The sequence below is a fragment of the Taurulus bubalis genome (assembly GCF_910589615.1).
Source record: "Taurulus bubalis genome assembly, chromosome: 2".
In the NCBI taxonomy this organism is placed as follows: Eukaryota; Metazoa; Chordata; class Actinopteri; order Perciformes; family Cottidae; genus Taurulus; species Taurulus bubalis.
The window spans coordinates 4,823,858-4,839,590 of NC_136590.1; the positions used below are offsets into that span (position 1 = coordinate 4,823,858).

Below are 15,733 nucleotides of genomic sequence, written 5' to 3' on the forward strand. Positions count from 1 at the left end.
CTGTGAGCCACATGCACTTCATTCAGGAGGTTGTTTGTTCCACGACTGCTGAGTTAATCACCTATTTATGTAATCGAGGGAGAAGCAGATCCCAGACCGGCAGCACCGAAGCCCCACTAGCCCCGCCCCCACGGACCTCTCATTGGCCAAGCCGGAAACGTAAATAAAACGAACCCGGCCTCCCTATTGGCTGGCTGCGGCTCGCTACTCTGTGGCCCCTCCTGTCCGGCCGTCAGTTGGGGGGACTCATAGCTTAGCATCAGACCTTCCTGCCGCCTCGGCACCTCCGCAGCAGCAGCAGCAACAACAACAACAACAACAACAATGAAGTTCGTGAGGTTCATCATGAAGAACGCCGCGTTGGCCAGCGTGCCCAAACACATCGACCATTTCTCTAAATTCTCTCCCTCGCCGCTCTCCATGAAGCAATTCCTCGATTTCGGTGAGTATCGGTCCACCAGGTGAGTCACGTGCGGACAGGAGCAGCTCGGGGAAAGATTCAGAGACACAAACTCCGCTCGTGCGTGTTTGAGTGGCCATCTGCTCTGTAGAGGGGTTGCCTGCTCACAGTGCGGAGTGTTGCATCATATTCTGCACGACCCGGGCCCTGTCGCTCCTTCTGATAATTAATCTGCTCATATTGTGTTTAATGAAGTCTTCCAGCAGCTGCAGATGAACTGTCGTGCAAATTGTGCAGAGGAGTTCAGTGTTATTTGCTGAGCAAAATGCTTGTATTTACGATTTATTCATCATAATGACAGTTCTAGTTATCTTTATGATCTATTAGTTGTTGTTTTTAATTACTCAAATAGTTGTGTGGTCGAAATGTTAGATAATATAAAAAAAAGCCTAATATTTCAGTGCTCAAATTGTTTGTTTTGTCCAAACCATTCGTCCACAATCGAAATTTGAATATCGATAATGTAGGGCTGCAACTAATGATTTTCTTCATTAGTGTATAACATTGAAAATTGTGAGAACTACTTTTTAAAGTTGGTTGCAAACTCAAAAAAGTATTTCTAAAACCCCAAATAAGTTACATTTACTGTCATTTAAGCTGAGGAAAAAGCAGAAAATCATCACATTTGAGACATTGTTCTCCTGTTAAGTGATGAATCAATTAATTTCTCTCCCTGTGGCTCCTCAGGCTCCATCAACGCCTGTGAGAAGACGTCCTTTGTCTTCCTGAGACAGGAGCTCCCAGTGAGACTCTCCAACATCATGAAGGAAATCAACCTGCTGCCCAACAAACTGCTCACCACCTCGTCTGTGCAGACGGTGCAGAGCTGGTGAGCGATGGGAAGTTTACACAGCACCTCGCAACTGTGGCAAAAACAAAAGAGCAAAACCAGTAGCTCATGAAAACCATGTTTGAAACCAGATCCCCCCCAAACCCCCGACTGGTTTACGGTCACAGCTGTTGACTGTTTGGCTGTGTAGTTGAACTCTTTCCAAAGGACTCTGAACTCTACCCTAGTTTCTCCCCCATGTCACATGACCTTGTTTCTCACGAGCTGCTTTTCTTTCCTTTTGTGAACTCGGGACCAAATTTATCAATGCAAATATTTGAAAAAAAGGGTTTAAACCAGAATAAAACTCCCGCAGGCCTCACTTCACTGTGTTTTCTTTGTGTGTGAATTATTTTTTCCATGTTTTTTTTTTGTCAGGTACATCCAGAGTTTGATGGAGATCCTTGACTTCCTCGACAAGAATCCGGATGACTTCAAAGTCCTGGGAGAGTAAGTTCCTCATTTTGCTGTTTATTAACGATATTCTGGACAGCTCAGAAACAACACTCCCCTTTTATATTTGAAGTCACTGTAAGCAACTTTTAACGGGTTATGAAACTGTCTCAATTTAATATTGAAGACTGTTTCTTTTGTAAGCCTCTTTGTGACCTACAAAAGTAGAACAGAGAACCAGAACAGAGCTGCAGTCAGATTAGAGGTTCTCTAAAGCAGTGGTTCTCAAATGGGGGAACGTGAGATTTGTAAAAAAAATAATATTTAATACATATTCAATGCAATATAAGTGTAAGTTATTTTGTGTTAAAACATCTTCAGTGGGACAATAAGGACGTCATAGATAAGTAGTTATAATTAAACGGATTTATTAAGAAAACTCGGTTCATAGACTTTTTTATAGTTTTCTATATTCTGTATTAAATCAGACGCCGATGGCACAGTGCTGTGTATTACATTACCCAAAATGCTTTGCACTGGTTAGGCGGTACATCACTGAAAAAAGGTTGAGAACCACACCGCTCTAAAGGTACTCTGGTGCTCAGAAACACTACCACCTACTACCAAAATCAACACAAAATAAAAGTTCCTCCCTGTAGCTTTAAATGAAGCCTGAATTAGTTGAAAATGTTTATTTATTTGCTCGTGTTCTCCTGGACCCTCCTTCAGGTTTGTGGACGCCTTGGTGACCATCAGAAACCGGCACAACGATGTCGTGCCGACGATGGCTCAGGGCATCATCGAGTACAAAGAGGCCTTCCCTCAGGACCTGCTGACCAACCAGAACATCCAGTACTTCCTGGACCGCTTCTACATGAGCCGCATCTCTATCCGCATGCTCATCAACCAGCACAGTGAGGAACCTTTTGCATCTTTTACATTTTCAGATTTGTTTATTTCTACCTTCACACAAATGTGAGCTCTAAAAAAACACAAAAAGCCTCAATCTGGTTGAGTAAAAAGTTAGTTTCTATAATTCTTGCATTGTGTCTGTAATGAATATTTTCATACCCGGCTGTGTGACATTATTTTTGTACTCCCTCTGCTTGCTGTCACTTTCTCGACACCCAGAGGGAAAAACAAGTCTCTCCACACTAAAATAATTGTTCAAAGATATGTCGCCTTTTTAAAATGTTTTTTTTGTATTGTCGCATCCAAAAGAGATTTTCACGTGGGATGAAATTATCATGGGAATTATCAGAGAAGCAAACAGGAAATGATCTACTGTTTTTTCCTCTAGTTTCTCCTCAAATAGATGTCAAAGTGTCCTTGTATAACACACAAAACCCCAAAGTGTATGAGTATCTGAAACATTTAAATTACTTTGGACAAATTTAATCTAACAAATTAATCTATTGTAATATTTTTAAAGGTACAGTGTGTAGCATTTAAGGGGATCTATTGGCAGAAATGGAACGTAATATTAATACGTATGTTTTCTTGAGTGTACAATCACCTGAAAGTAGGACCCTCTAAACAGGACGCTGGCTCTTTAACTGGCTGGAAACACACATTTTATCGTCTTTTTCTTTCATTTATTGCGTGGGATTCCCTTTTTTATATATATTTTTTTATTCATATCATCACAAAAGTGAACTACTTGAACAGCTGATGACCGGCCGGCTCTCTGGTGACAACATGTTGTTCAGAGTTGTGTTTGTCATTGTGAGCAAATGTTGATAAAGTTTAATCTACCTCGGCATTTACAGTAGCAGCTGATATTTGTTTAATGGCATGTTTTGGCTATTCTCTTTCATTATTGCTCAAGTGATTCTTGTATTATCAGTGTTTAGTGTTACTGACCTGGGGATCAACACACTTTAATACTTTCACCATACGCTGGAACTCAAGATTGTCTTTTTTTGTCATCTGTCATTCTTCAATGTGACTTATTGTAGAAAAGTAAGATCTTGGCCCCAACACTTTTACTGATGTCGTTGTTTACTGTCGATGGTCCGATCATTACAGAGGACACTTCTTAACTTCTTAACTTGGTTCTCTTGTTCCCTGCAGCTCTTATCTTTGATGGAACCCTCAACCCGGTGCACCCAAACACCATCGGGAGCATTGACCCCCACTGTGAAGTTGGTGATGTCGTCCAGGGTAAATGGGAAATATTAGTTTTGATGTGCTACAATGATGTGTCTTTATACGCTTTTAAGTATGGGCAACCTCTCTATTGATTACTACTTAAAACACTAGTTTTGTTTGTATTGTCATCATCATTTCTGACCTCTTTTTTTTAATTGTTTTTTGTTTTATTCAGATGCTTTCCACAGTGCCAAGATGCTGTGTGAGCAGTACTACCTCCGCTCCCCTGATCTGGTTCTTCAGGAGATGTGCAGTAAGCTTACATTCATTTAATCTGGCAGGTTAAGCACAAAACCCAATTTCGCTCTTAATGCCGACTCCCCCCGAAGGGCCGAAGGCCTCGCTGCTCATTCGAGAGATTTAAACGAAAGACAAATGGAGCCGAGTCCTCTGTGTGCACACACAGAACGAGTGTTTGTATGTGAATTAGCGTTCAGCCAGATGGACCTGAGAGGCCTCTAATTATAGCACTGAAGCGCAAGTAAAAGGATCAATGAGCCCCGGCTGAACACGTCAGACAATATTGACACGCTGGACCTGTAACACCAGAGTGTAGCAACAATTAAACCAACGATTTAAAAAGCCATTTGTCTCGTTTGTGCAGGCAAGAAGATGAAGAACCTTCCGATGAGCATCGTGTACGTGCCCTCTCACCTCTACCACATGCTGTTTGAGCTCTTCAAGGTGCGACACGTCCCGACTAATGGGTGTTATATTAAAATGGAAAAACTACTTTAAGATGTCTTTATTATGCCATATTTCCCCTTTTTTTTAATAGAACGCCATGAGGGCAACCATCGAGACTCATGACAACAGCAACACCCTTCCTCCCATTCAGGTCTTGGTGTCTCTCGGAGACGAGGACATGTCAATCAAGGTGGGTGGCGAGTTAAAAGCACAGCCTTTTGAAATAGACAAAAAAGACTTTTTGGATATTTTGGTAGAAGCGTGAAGAGCGAACAGGGACTCCTTTCTCCCAGGAGCCCCCCCACCGTAATGTTCACATGCTTATTAATAGCAGGTGGATCGAGTTTTAAATTGTCTGTGGGCGTGTTTTTAATGTTTTGTGAGCTCTGTGTGAACCAGCATGTTGTTAACGAGTTTAACGAAGCCTGTAAAGACGAGGCGCTTTCACTAAACTCATCTTTTACACTGTTCAAATCAGTTGAGTGTTAAATGAATTCATTAAACGGCAACATTGAACACCATGCCTTTGCTTTCAAAGCGAACAGTGTCACCTCAAATCCTCCTAAACACGTTGTGTAACGACTTCACCCTCAATTAATCGCATGTGGGCCGATCGGGAAACAAAGCTACTAAGCTGCAATAAGATTAACTAGATGGGGCGTTCATAACTGGTTGAACTTAATGCTCATGTTGTTAGCAGGACTGCTTGTTGTGACTCATTCATAAAGTCAGCGATGAACCGCACGATGAGAAATGCTTCAAAATACTCGAAAGTCTCGACACCATTCCAGCTGTTTTCACTGAAAACACTCAAATAATAGCTTTGTGCACACAGTTAAAGACAAGCTATTAGTAAAGTGGAGCATTTGGCAGCTAAAGAGACAGACATTTAGACAGACAGACCTTTGCTGAAGCCGTTATTCATGCTCTCTTCAAAGTCACCGGACTCCATTGACAAAAACAGTAATTTCTACCTGACAGAAGACGGGAGTTGTTGATCTCCCTCTGGTTTGATCAGGTAGTTTGTTAATGATGTGAGATGAAAGTAAGAATATAAATAGCAATTCCATCATGCAGGAACCTTCATCAAGTCTAAATTGTTTTAGAAGGCTTTGGGGGAAAAAAGGATTTTAATGACACGAGGAAAACACCACTGGGAGGCGATAGAATGAAATGAAAACCTAGTGTTGAAATGACAGCGATAAAGCCGGCATTGGTTAAGTTTGCAATCCCTTTTTTTTTTTAATGCATCATCTTGAGGCCATGTGTTCAGGACAGGCGCCTCTCTTCTTCACGGCTCAGTCAAGGACCTCGTCGCTGTCTGTCCTCTCCCCGTCTCACCTCTCTGTGTTCTCTCCCCGTCTCACCTCTCTGTGTTCTCTCCCCGTCTCACCTCTCTGTGTTCTCTCCCCGTCTCACCTCTCTGTGTTCTCTCCCCGTCTGCAGGTAAGCGATAAGGGTGGCGGTGTCCCCTTCCGGAGGATCGAGAACCTCTTCAGCTACATGTTCTCCACCGCTCCGGCTCCACAGATAGGAGAGCGCACACGGCCTCCACTGGTACGTAGAGATGCAGGCGGTGGTTTTACTTACATGTTGTCACTGCACATATATTGAACAAAATGTGTGTGTATATTGTGTATATATATTGTGCATGTGATATTATATGTTACAAGTCTTAACCGAGTCAACACAGAGTGATACGAGGTATTCTTCTTGTTTCTGGAAACATTGGAACAAGTGTCTGTATGTTTTTAACCACGAGTGACTTTTTAACTGCAATAATTATACCTGTGTCCTCGTATTGTATTTTATATATTGTTGTTGTATTTTTTGCTATATGGACCCATGAGTCTGAAATAAAAATGTTTATATATATATCTTACACTATATATTAAGTTAAAGGTGTGTGTAATATTAACTTTATTAATCCCGAAGTAAATTTTTGCCAGTTTAATTAAAGATTACAACAGAAGAATTTCAAAAAGCAAAAGAATATATATTGTATTTTTTTATACATTTATTTACTGAATTTGCCTTTTCTTTTGTTAAACTTACACTTTTAACTTATCTATCTAAAGAAACAGGAATGTTTTCTAAAAGATTTTTTTTTCTAAAAATAAATAAATATACATATATAGCGTGTATATGTATACAATATTGCATTTTTGTGACATTTCTATCCAGTCTACAAGCATCAACATCCTCATTTAGACTCTCTTACTGTTAAAGCATGACTCATCGTTGAGGATCCACAATAGACAGCGCAGACTTGTTCCACTGCTGCAATGTGACGGAGAACAAAGCCTTCCCTAAACTCACGACACCCCTTCCCCTCTGAACAGGCCGGCTTCGGCTACGGTCTGCCCATCTCCCGTCTCTACGCCCAGTACTTCCAGGGGGACCTGCAGCTCTACTCCATGGAGGGCCACGGCACGGACGCCGTCATCTACCTGAAGGTGAGCGAGACGCAGGAAACCGCGAGGAGACGCCAAAAAACAACACTCCTCTGCAGACCTGTGAAGGTGTGACAGGATATTTATAATTACAAGTCGTCCCCTCTGTCCCCCTCCAGGCGCTGTCCACAGACTCCATCGAGAGGCTGCCGGTGTACAACAAAACCGCTCTGAAGAACTACAAAGTGAGCCAAGAAGTGGACGACTGGTGCATACCCAGCAAGGAGCCTCTAGACCTGAGCATCTATAAAGTCCCCAAGTGAAGATGCCCTACAGACCATGTAGCCTTCACATCTTTCCGTCTTCATATTCCGTCGTGTGCGACGGAACCCCTTTTTAAATCTGTTTAGCGATCTTCATTGCTGCTTTTAGTCCTCGTTGTCCTTTTTGGGGTTCTTCGTAGGGGAAATAGAGAACAGCTACTAACGGATAGGACTTCGGGAGATGCAGCTCCGGTGTTGCAGAGGAAGGACGCGTTACAGGTGTGGGGTTGTGGCTACAACAGCGGGAAGAGGAGAGGGTTTAAATTGTCACCCAAGCCTTATCGTAGCAACTTCACCCAAAGGCTCATTTCATCGAAATACTTGAAGTATCTGAACTAATACTCTTGTTGCACCGTGTTCATTTTGAGAGTAGTGTAATACCGTCAGATGCGTAGATTTTTATCAAATGTACCACTTTTAAATTGAGTCGTTGTCACGCTCTCTGCATGGACATTCGTCGGCGCTTCCCACTTTAAATCACAGTATTTGGCGTCGACCGAAAAGATGCGGCGTCATCTCAGCGTCGGTCTTTTCCAGGCTGAATGTAATCCACTCTTCTTCTGTGCATTCGTTTGCATTCATTACGGAGACAGAGAGTGGATTGAAGGAGCAGCGATGGCGCCCGTGTGCTCTGTCGTATAGCATAGCATAGCATAGCATAGCATGCTTTCAGAGCTTTTAGAGCTTTTAGAACCACCAGAGGATCTGCCCCACTTGAGTTTGTGAGGTTTAGCGCTTCCAGCCGAGTGCAGCAGAGGCCAGTGTTATTAAAGCCACAGCAGGCAATGCACGTCCTGTAGAGGAGGCCGGGCTCAGCTTGTTTATTTCACTGTGCCATACAAGGAGAAACATGTTTCCTGGGTCCATAATGTGTGTTTTAAAAAAAATGCACAGTTTTCTTTTGTATTAATATATCTTGAGCATACAGTAAGTTAAAGGTTATTTTTATAGCTACACACGACTGAAAAGATTGTACATAGTGTGAATACAGTCCGAATAATAAAGAACAACTTAAGTGCAAAATGCTTCTCTTGTGCTATTTTGTGTGTGTGGGTGGGTGGGTGTGTGTGTGTGTGTGTGTGTGTGTGTGTACAGTTCGTGAGGTGAACAGAGGCGATTGATTACATCGATCAGGGGAGGGTCCCTGCGGTGTTTTCTTGTTATCTTTTCTTGCAGTCTTGTGGGCTGAAAAGGGAGAAACAAAAGGTGGAGTTTTTTTTTTCTGCAGTCATTCCAGCTCCAGACCTTCAGGCACACACAAAAAATCTTACCACCACAGAAAGATTTGTGTCTGGAGAAGTTTTTTTTGGCCCAGAGCCCAAGAGGACGTAGATTTTTGAGGTACACACATAATACTACACATAATACACTTTCTGTGTATACCTTGGCATCAATTTGTGTGTGTGTCACAAAATGAACAAAAGCAAATGCAAATTAGGTTAAAAAACAAATATAATCTCCTTTTATGTTGTGTTTTTTTAAAGAAGAGAAAGAAAAAACAGGTGGCCAGTTTTTGTCTTCGAGCCACTGGCTTTAATATTTCCATTCATAAATATATCATTTAGAAGTGGCGTCCAGTCCGGCACATTGTTTTTGAGGACGCCCTTCTTGTTGTGAATGGAAGATCCTGCAGGAGGCGGATGTGACGTGAGGCTCACCTTACAGCAGCAGCTGATCTATAGACGGCCGTGAAGCAGGATGTTTACCTCCAGGCCTCCACAGCGGCACGAGGAGTGGAAAGACTCCAGCAGCCCTTCTCCTTATCTCATGCAAACAAGCGGCTGATAGACTCTCCATAGCAACAGGGAGCGCTACATGCAGCCACAGGAACATCATGTCCAGTATCTGCACGTAGCTGTAAAACACAAGGGGAGCCATGCAAATGAGTCTCTTATGTAAAATGATGTTTTAAAGAGCGAACACCTCGACTGAGCGGGAAAGATGCTGTTCAACTTAATACACCTAGTGGGTGACCTACGGATTAGCTCGCTTTCGGACATTGGTTGAGTTTCTCCTCATGCTGATATGAAGAAGAGTGACTTTGAACATTTAAGTGTGAAATAAAGGTTTACGTTGGTATTTGGGGATGTCTTCGAAAGATCTCCTGTATTTGAAAAGGCCATGCAGACATATTCAAGGTCTCACACATTGTCTGCTTCCTATTTTTTGATTTCTTTTGTATGTTAAATTGAGCTTCATTTTTTTACAAAATAATGCTCATCTGATATTGTTGTCTATGTGTTCAGTTATTCGTGGACCGGAGACTGAATCAAACCGTCAAAAAAAGCATCACAACTGACAAAAAAATTGCTCCATCAATACCACAATTTACATAACGACAATATTTCTCTATATGTTTCAATCATTGGTGAAGGTTTTTGGATGATAACCCCTATTTTAAGGTCTTTCTACAATAAACTAGAAACAGAAAGACCAAAAAAAAAGCCCACTGTTTATCTGCCTGGGCTCTCCTCTGCAGATTCCCTCACTTTGTGACGTCATCCATTTTTAACGACTTGCAACACAATAGGCTCGTTCGAGATGAGCCAGTTCTGCGCAGAATCGATCGGCGGCGATCGGCGCGCAATGCATGCCGGTTAGATTTGTGTCCGACTTGGTCCCGACTTGCTCTGACGTCATGCACACGTGGTCAACGATACTCTCACGAAACCAAGCCGGCTGTCGATTTCAGAGTCAGTCGCGGCAGTTGCTTTCAAACGACTGCTTGGCCCAGTGCATGATGGGAAACGCCTGGCTCTCGCCACATCAGAGAGCTGATTGGCTCTTAGATCTGACAGCAAACACCACGTGTTGTAGAAAATCCTTATTTTATGTGTAGTTGTAATACTTAACCCTCGATTATTGACTATTCGTCTCATGTTTAATCTAAAAACACATCTTGTGTGGTTGATAATACAATACGTATTTTCATAACACATATCTAAACCAGTAGTAATGTATTTCACAGGCAGACATAAAAATACCAAAGGATGCAGCTACACAGTCATTTCTACATAAACATACATATTTATAAACACATATAATAAATCCAAACGTGATCTGTAAAATACAAGTAAACAAAAGTTCGGAACTAACAGGGAGTACTTTTTTCTGTGACTTCCTGTGTATACACAGCTGACAGCTGACAACTGTCCGACTTGATTGCAGTTTTTTGTCAACGCCTCCTGCTGTGGCCGCCTGCTCTTGTCTGGATTCCAGGCGAGGCGCAGCTCTAACGGACGAGCCTAATGCCTCCTGGTGAAAAATACAGTGGAATGTCCAAAAACTTTTTTCTCCATTTGCAGCTTGTACTTTCTCCCTGAATTTCGGCACAACATCTGTTTTTCTCCCGATCATTGATGGTGCACCGTCTGTACCTCACTGACAGCACGGGTCCAGTCCACTCCGATCCAGTCCACCTCCCGGTCCAAGGCTTCAACGAGAGCGCTAGACATGTAATTGGCTGCAGTGGTGTCTGTCATGTGTGTGTGTATATATATATATATATATATATATATATATATATATATATATATATATATATATATATATATATATATAGCAAACTGAACAAACTGAATGTGTCTCTGCAGGGGGCAAAGAGACCAGCATTTTAAACCTGTATGACGAGGTGGATGGCTTCCTGAAGAAAGCAGAGCTGTGGAGAAGGTCCTCTGCAGAGGGAGATTTCACCTGCTTTCCTCAGGTGGAGTATTTTCTCTCTAGTGAGGATGTGGACAGAGCTCCAGTCAAGTCGGTCATAGTGGGACATTTGACCAACTTGATTCAAGATTTTCACTCATGGAGGATAAATCTGCACAGCTGGATTGGGTGAAGAACCCATTTATCTTGTCTGAAACAAATGGAAGCAAGCTACCTGTCACTTATCAGGAAAAACTCCTGGAAGTGTCATCTGACCGTGGCCTCCAGATGAAGTTTGCCACATCCACACTCACACAGTTTTGGGTGTGTGTGTGTGTGAAGCAGGAGCACCCTGACCTGGTACAGAAAGCTTTGGAGCAACTACTACCCTTTGCCTCCACATATTGATGTGAGGCCTCCTTCTCTGCAATGACTGTAATCAAAACAAAGCAAAGAAGCAGACTGTGTCTGGAGAAGAGCTTGATCACAGCAGTGGCCTCGCCAAGACTGACAAAGATCCTCAGTGAAGCACAAGCACCTCACTAAAATGTAAATGCAAAAGCATACAGTTCAATGCCATATTCATTGTTGACAGTTTAATAAATCCAACACTGATGGCACAGTGCTGTGTATTACTACTACCAAAAATGATTTGCGCTGGTTAAGGGGGTACTTGGCTGAAAAAATATTTCACACATTGAATGAAGGTTGAGAACCACTGGTCTAACTGATAATACCTCTGCACTAAGTTTCACATTTTGAATGCAGAACCTTTACTTATAATGTCATATTTTCACATGGTTGTATTGGTATTAAGACGTCACATTTCATCACATATCTAATCATAGTGCTGCATCTTCCGGTGTGTTTTGGACAGTCTTCTCGCCACCATGCCTGTCGTTACCTCAAGCCTGTCTGGAGATCAGCAGAAGGCGCTGTTTTCTCTCCTGGGTCACGTCAGACTCCACCTCCTCCACAAAGCCAGCGTCCACGGCTTCACCGCTTTGGCTTTTCACAACCGCTGTGACAACCAGGGGCCCACTGTCATTGTGGCCTACAATGAAGCTGGGTTTATCTTCGGGGCCTACACCTCTAAGGACTACACCCAGAGCGGAGTGGAAGTCTGTGATGAGGACGCCTTCCTCTACAGCATCCGCTCAGGAGGAAACAAACCACTGAGGGTGGCGGGTATCGACCAAAAGTGTGCTTTCACAGATGAAGTCACGGGTCCGCATTATGGTGCCTTGGTGTTCCTGCATGAGGACGCTGCTAAGATCCAGTCCAACCCGGGGATGAACTTCACCTTTCAGGCTGCAAAGATGCACGGAGAAGACTTGGCACTGACTGAGTTTGAAGTGTATCGAGTTGAAGGTGCGTGATGATGAGGATGTTTTATCCATGCAATGCAAGGGAATTGACACTAAATTTGCTCACTGAGTAAATTGACTAGGAATCACATTGTTTTTATTAAAGTCGACTGTTGCAAACTAGTAAATAAAATGTCATCATGTTACAATTAAGTTGTATGAATTCTCCTGCAGGCTTGGGACATCTCCTGGCCAAACCTTGGAGGAACATTCGCTGGACCCCGGAGGACGTGGAAATATTTGGCAACTTTCGCCACAATAAATGAAAAAGTTGTGACTCAAGTAAAGGCTAAAAGAAAGAACAAAGCGTCTTAACTCCACCTTATTTAATGGTACACTTAACTGTACTTTAAAAAGTAAAATATGTGCACATTTTGTATTGTTAGATTGTCGTTGCCTATTTTAATTTTGACTTTAAAGAGCAACTGAAATTCTTTGTCAACCTCCAGTGGTGTAACTCCTACTTTGAATGTCTTGTGTGTCATGTGTGTTCCCTCCAGGAGAAGGGAGCAGCTGATGGAGACCATTCTGAGCTATAAACCAGAGATTAAAACTGTCAAACGAGCCCGAGCTGTGTTAGTGGGGCCCGTCGGGGCCGGCAAGTCGACCTTCTTCAACTCCATCAACTCGGTGTTTCGAGGCAACATGACCTCTCAGGCCATCGCTGGAACAGCAAGGAGGAGTGTGACCACTCAGGTGCTGGCACAAGTTTCACTCTTTGTGGTACTCTGCAGATATGCTGAAGGGGAACTGTGTCCGTTGTTTTCGCTGCATCCTAATCATGAATGTCAGTATAACCTGCAACAAAAACGGAAGGAAAAAGAGACAATAATTTACATTTTGTCGTGCATATGAAGGTTTCACATGCATTGATATTTACGGATTCCACATTATACAGTTTGTCCCATTGAACTATGTTTATGTTGCTCCTGCAGTTCCGCATCTACACTATCAAGTCAGTGGAGCTGTTCCTCTGACCCTGTGTGACACGATGGGGCTGGAGGAAAACACTGAGGCTGGTTTGGACATTGAGGACCATATCTTCAAGGGTCACATAAAGAATCGCTACCAGGTCTCTTATAACTATCTCCCTAATTACCCACATCTCCATGTAACTAAGTTCGTGGTAAGAATGTAGGACCCTTTGAGTGATTACATTCTGCATCTGCTTTATTTGTTCCTCAGTTGAACCCCTTCACGCCCATCCAGGGGGACACTCCGGGCTTCAACAAGAAAGTGACTCTGAATGATGTGATTCACTGTGTGGTTTATGTGGTCGACACTTGCAAGGTCTCCCTCCTCACCCACAAAATGCTGGACAAGTTCGCTAGCATCCGGAAAAAAAACAGGTGCTGTGGTTACAATATGCTGAATAGCGTGTTTGTGGTTACAGCTATCAAAAATACAGATAAGAAAGATACAAAAGGGCAGCTGCAAAGCTGCTATGACCATATTTAGACTTGTGTCTTGTGATCTATAAATGTCATAAAAAAGCAGGAATGTACTCCAGCGTATTAATGCAGTGTGATAGCAGACAATTTCACTCAAAACATTTATAGTTATGTTCAATAAAGAAAAAATTAAAAGAACTTAGAAATCCTCAACAATATTTATCTTGCGGCTGGAATTAACTTTGAGTACATTTTAAAATAATAATGAATGGTCAGTAAACTTTTCACTTTCAGCTATTTCCATGGTCTTTTCTACGAACTTCTGCTCTCTTACAGGAATTCCTCAGATTCTGCTGATGACTAAAGTAGACGAGGCCTGTCCGCTGGCAGCAAAAGACTTACACAATGTTTATCGCAGCGTTTACCTCCAGAGGAAGGTAACAGTCATGTTAGGAGGCTCAATAAATAACGACAACAGCGACGCTTTAATCTTGTTTATTCTGTCTGTATATATATATATATATTAGTGCAATTGTGGATTATTTTACTGTTTTTATTACTGTTTAATTATATTTATTAGCTTAAAAGTCGGGTTAGAAGCCGTTACAACCTTCGGTGGGTGTCCCCGCTAGTTCCCCGCTGTAGCCAGCTAGCATTGCTGCTAGTTCCCCGCTAGCTCTCCGCTAGTTCTCCGCTAGTTCTCTGCTAACTCCCGCTAGTTCCCCGACAACCACCGAAGGTAGCAGGACCAGCCCCGGCTCGACGCCCGACTCGGGCAGAGTGGACGCGGGTAGTAGCAGCAGCAGCGGGGAGCTAGCAGCAGCGGGGAGCTAGCAGCAGCGGGGAGCTAGCAGCAGCAGCAGTGGGGAGCTAGCAGCAGCAGTGCTAGCTTGCTACAGCGCGGACACCTACCGAAGGTAGTAGCGGCTTGTGAACCGACTTTTACGGTACTTGTTTTTGTTTTTATTTTTATTTTACTATGTGTCTCTTGCTGCTGTAATCCTGCAATTTCCCCACTGCAGGGCTAATAACGGAGTATCTTTTATGAGTGAATTTAACCCATTTATTTCTCTCCCGGGAGTTGAGTGAGTCTTTCGGCATCCCCTTGTCCTGTGTGCTGCTGGTGAAGAGCTACAGTGAGGAGCTGGAGCTGGACCAGGATATCGACTTCCTGCTGTTGACTGCGGTGGAGCAGATGCTGAACTACACAGACAGCTTCTTTGAGAACCAGGTTATTGAGGACCAGGAGGCGATTGATCAGCAGGACCTCTACAGAGCCAATGATCGTTTCCGTCCAGTTTCATCAGAACAATACTGAAAGAGTCGCGTCTGAAAGAGGATCACGATTTCTTTCCCATCCCTCACTAATTCAAATTGATCAAATATATTCAAAATAAATGTGTCGTTGTTTAAAAGTTTATCTTTGCATTAAACTGTTCAATATACAACAGAGGCATTTAAAGGGTTACAATTCTGAAAATGAATGAATATTTGGTAGTTATGAGCAGGGTTTGTACTGGTTAAAAGACAGATAATATGTATTTATAACTAAATGGGAGTTTTTTTACGCTGGCATTTTTATCCCGTAACAACATGAGAGCAACTTTTTATCATTGAAGCTGTAACACTTCTTTTTGCTCTTCAGATGTTTAACATTATTTAACACATGATAAGCTTTCCACCTTCTTTATGCAATTCATTAACCCAAACTAAAATGAATTAGTTCACATTGATCATACCTTAAATCCAAAGCATCAGCAAACATAATAGATAACTATTAATATTAATTAAATACAAATACATTGCTTTAATATTCAGCACACCGTTATTTACATTTGTTATAGGATTTTGGTAATAATTAAAGTATGATTATATTATTTATGAATATAATTAAAATCTTTGTACGTTCCCCCCCCAAAATGCAGATATTAATACAGTCATTTAAGCGAGGAACCATTTTTACATGACTGAGCAACTGTTGTCCCCAGATGGTTGTAGCTGAGCAACGTTGTCGTCTTGTGCAGCTGGCGGCTCGCCAAGCTCAAAGTCTGAGGACGAGCTTTTCTCTCCGATGTTACGAAGCCAGAAGGCAGACGG

At 42.5% G+C, this 15,733-nt stretch overlaps 1 protein-coding gene and 1 pseudogene across 2 annotated transcripts; both read left to right on the forward strand.

The window, feature by feature from the left end:
• Positions 1–283: 283 nt before the first annotated feature.
• On the forward strand, positions 284–8,249 carry pdk2a (pyruvate dehydrogenase kinase 2a). The gene is made up of 11 exons (XM_079237374.1): positions 284–442; positions 1,148–1,289; positions 1,668–1,739; positions 2,412–2,596; positions 3,756–3,845; positions 4,009–4,086; positions 4,438–4,517; positions 4,612–4,710; positions 5,967–6,077; positions 6,863–6,976; positions 7,093–8,249. Exons 1-11 carry the CDS (start codon positions 325–327, stop codon positions 7,234–7,236), a joined length of 1,233 nt encoding a protein of 410 aa, XP_079093500.1. The 5' UTR covers positions 284–324; the 3' UTR covers positions 7,237–8,249.
• Positions 8,250–11,768: 3,519 nt separating this feature from the next.
• LOC306753362 (interferon-induced protein 44-like) lies at positions 11,769–14,954 on the forward strand (annotated as a pseudogene). Its single transcript has 7 exons — positions 11,769–12,249; positions 12,420–12,475; positions 12,759–12,941; positions 13,181–13,317; positions 13,431–13,599; positions 13,973–14,073; positions 14,709–14,954. The product of its transcript is annotated as an interferon-induced protein 44-like (transcript).
• Positions 14,955–15,733: the final 779 nt, after the last annotated feature.

What these genes read in the sequence shown, in the direction of transcription:
- pdk2a (XM_079237374.1), top strand. Translation starts at nt 325, where the DNA reads ATGAAGTTCGTGAGGTTCATCATGAAGAACGCCGCGTTGGCCAGCGTG. An exon ending in CATGCTCATCAACCAGCACA is followed by an intron (nt 2,597 to 3,755) that starts GTGAGGAACCTT and finishes TGTTCCCTGCAG; the next exon opens with CTCTTATCTTTGATGGAACC. An exon ending in AGTTGGTGATGTCGTCCAGG is followed by an intron (nt 3,846 to 4,008) that starts GTAAATGGGAAA and finishes TGTTTTATTCAG; the next exon opens with ATGCTTTCCACAGTGCCAAG.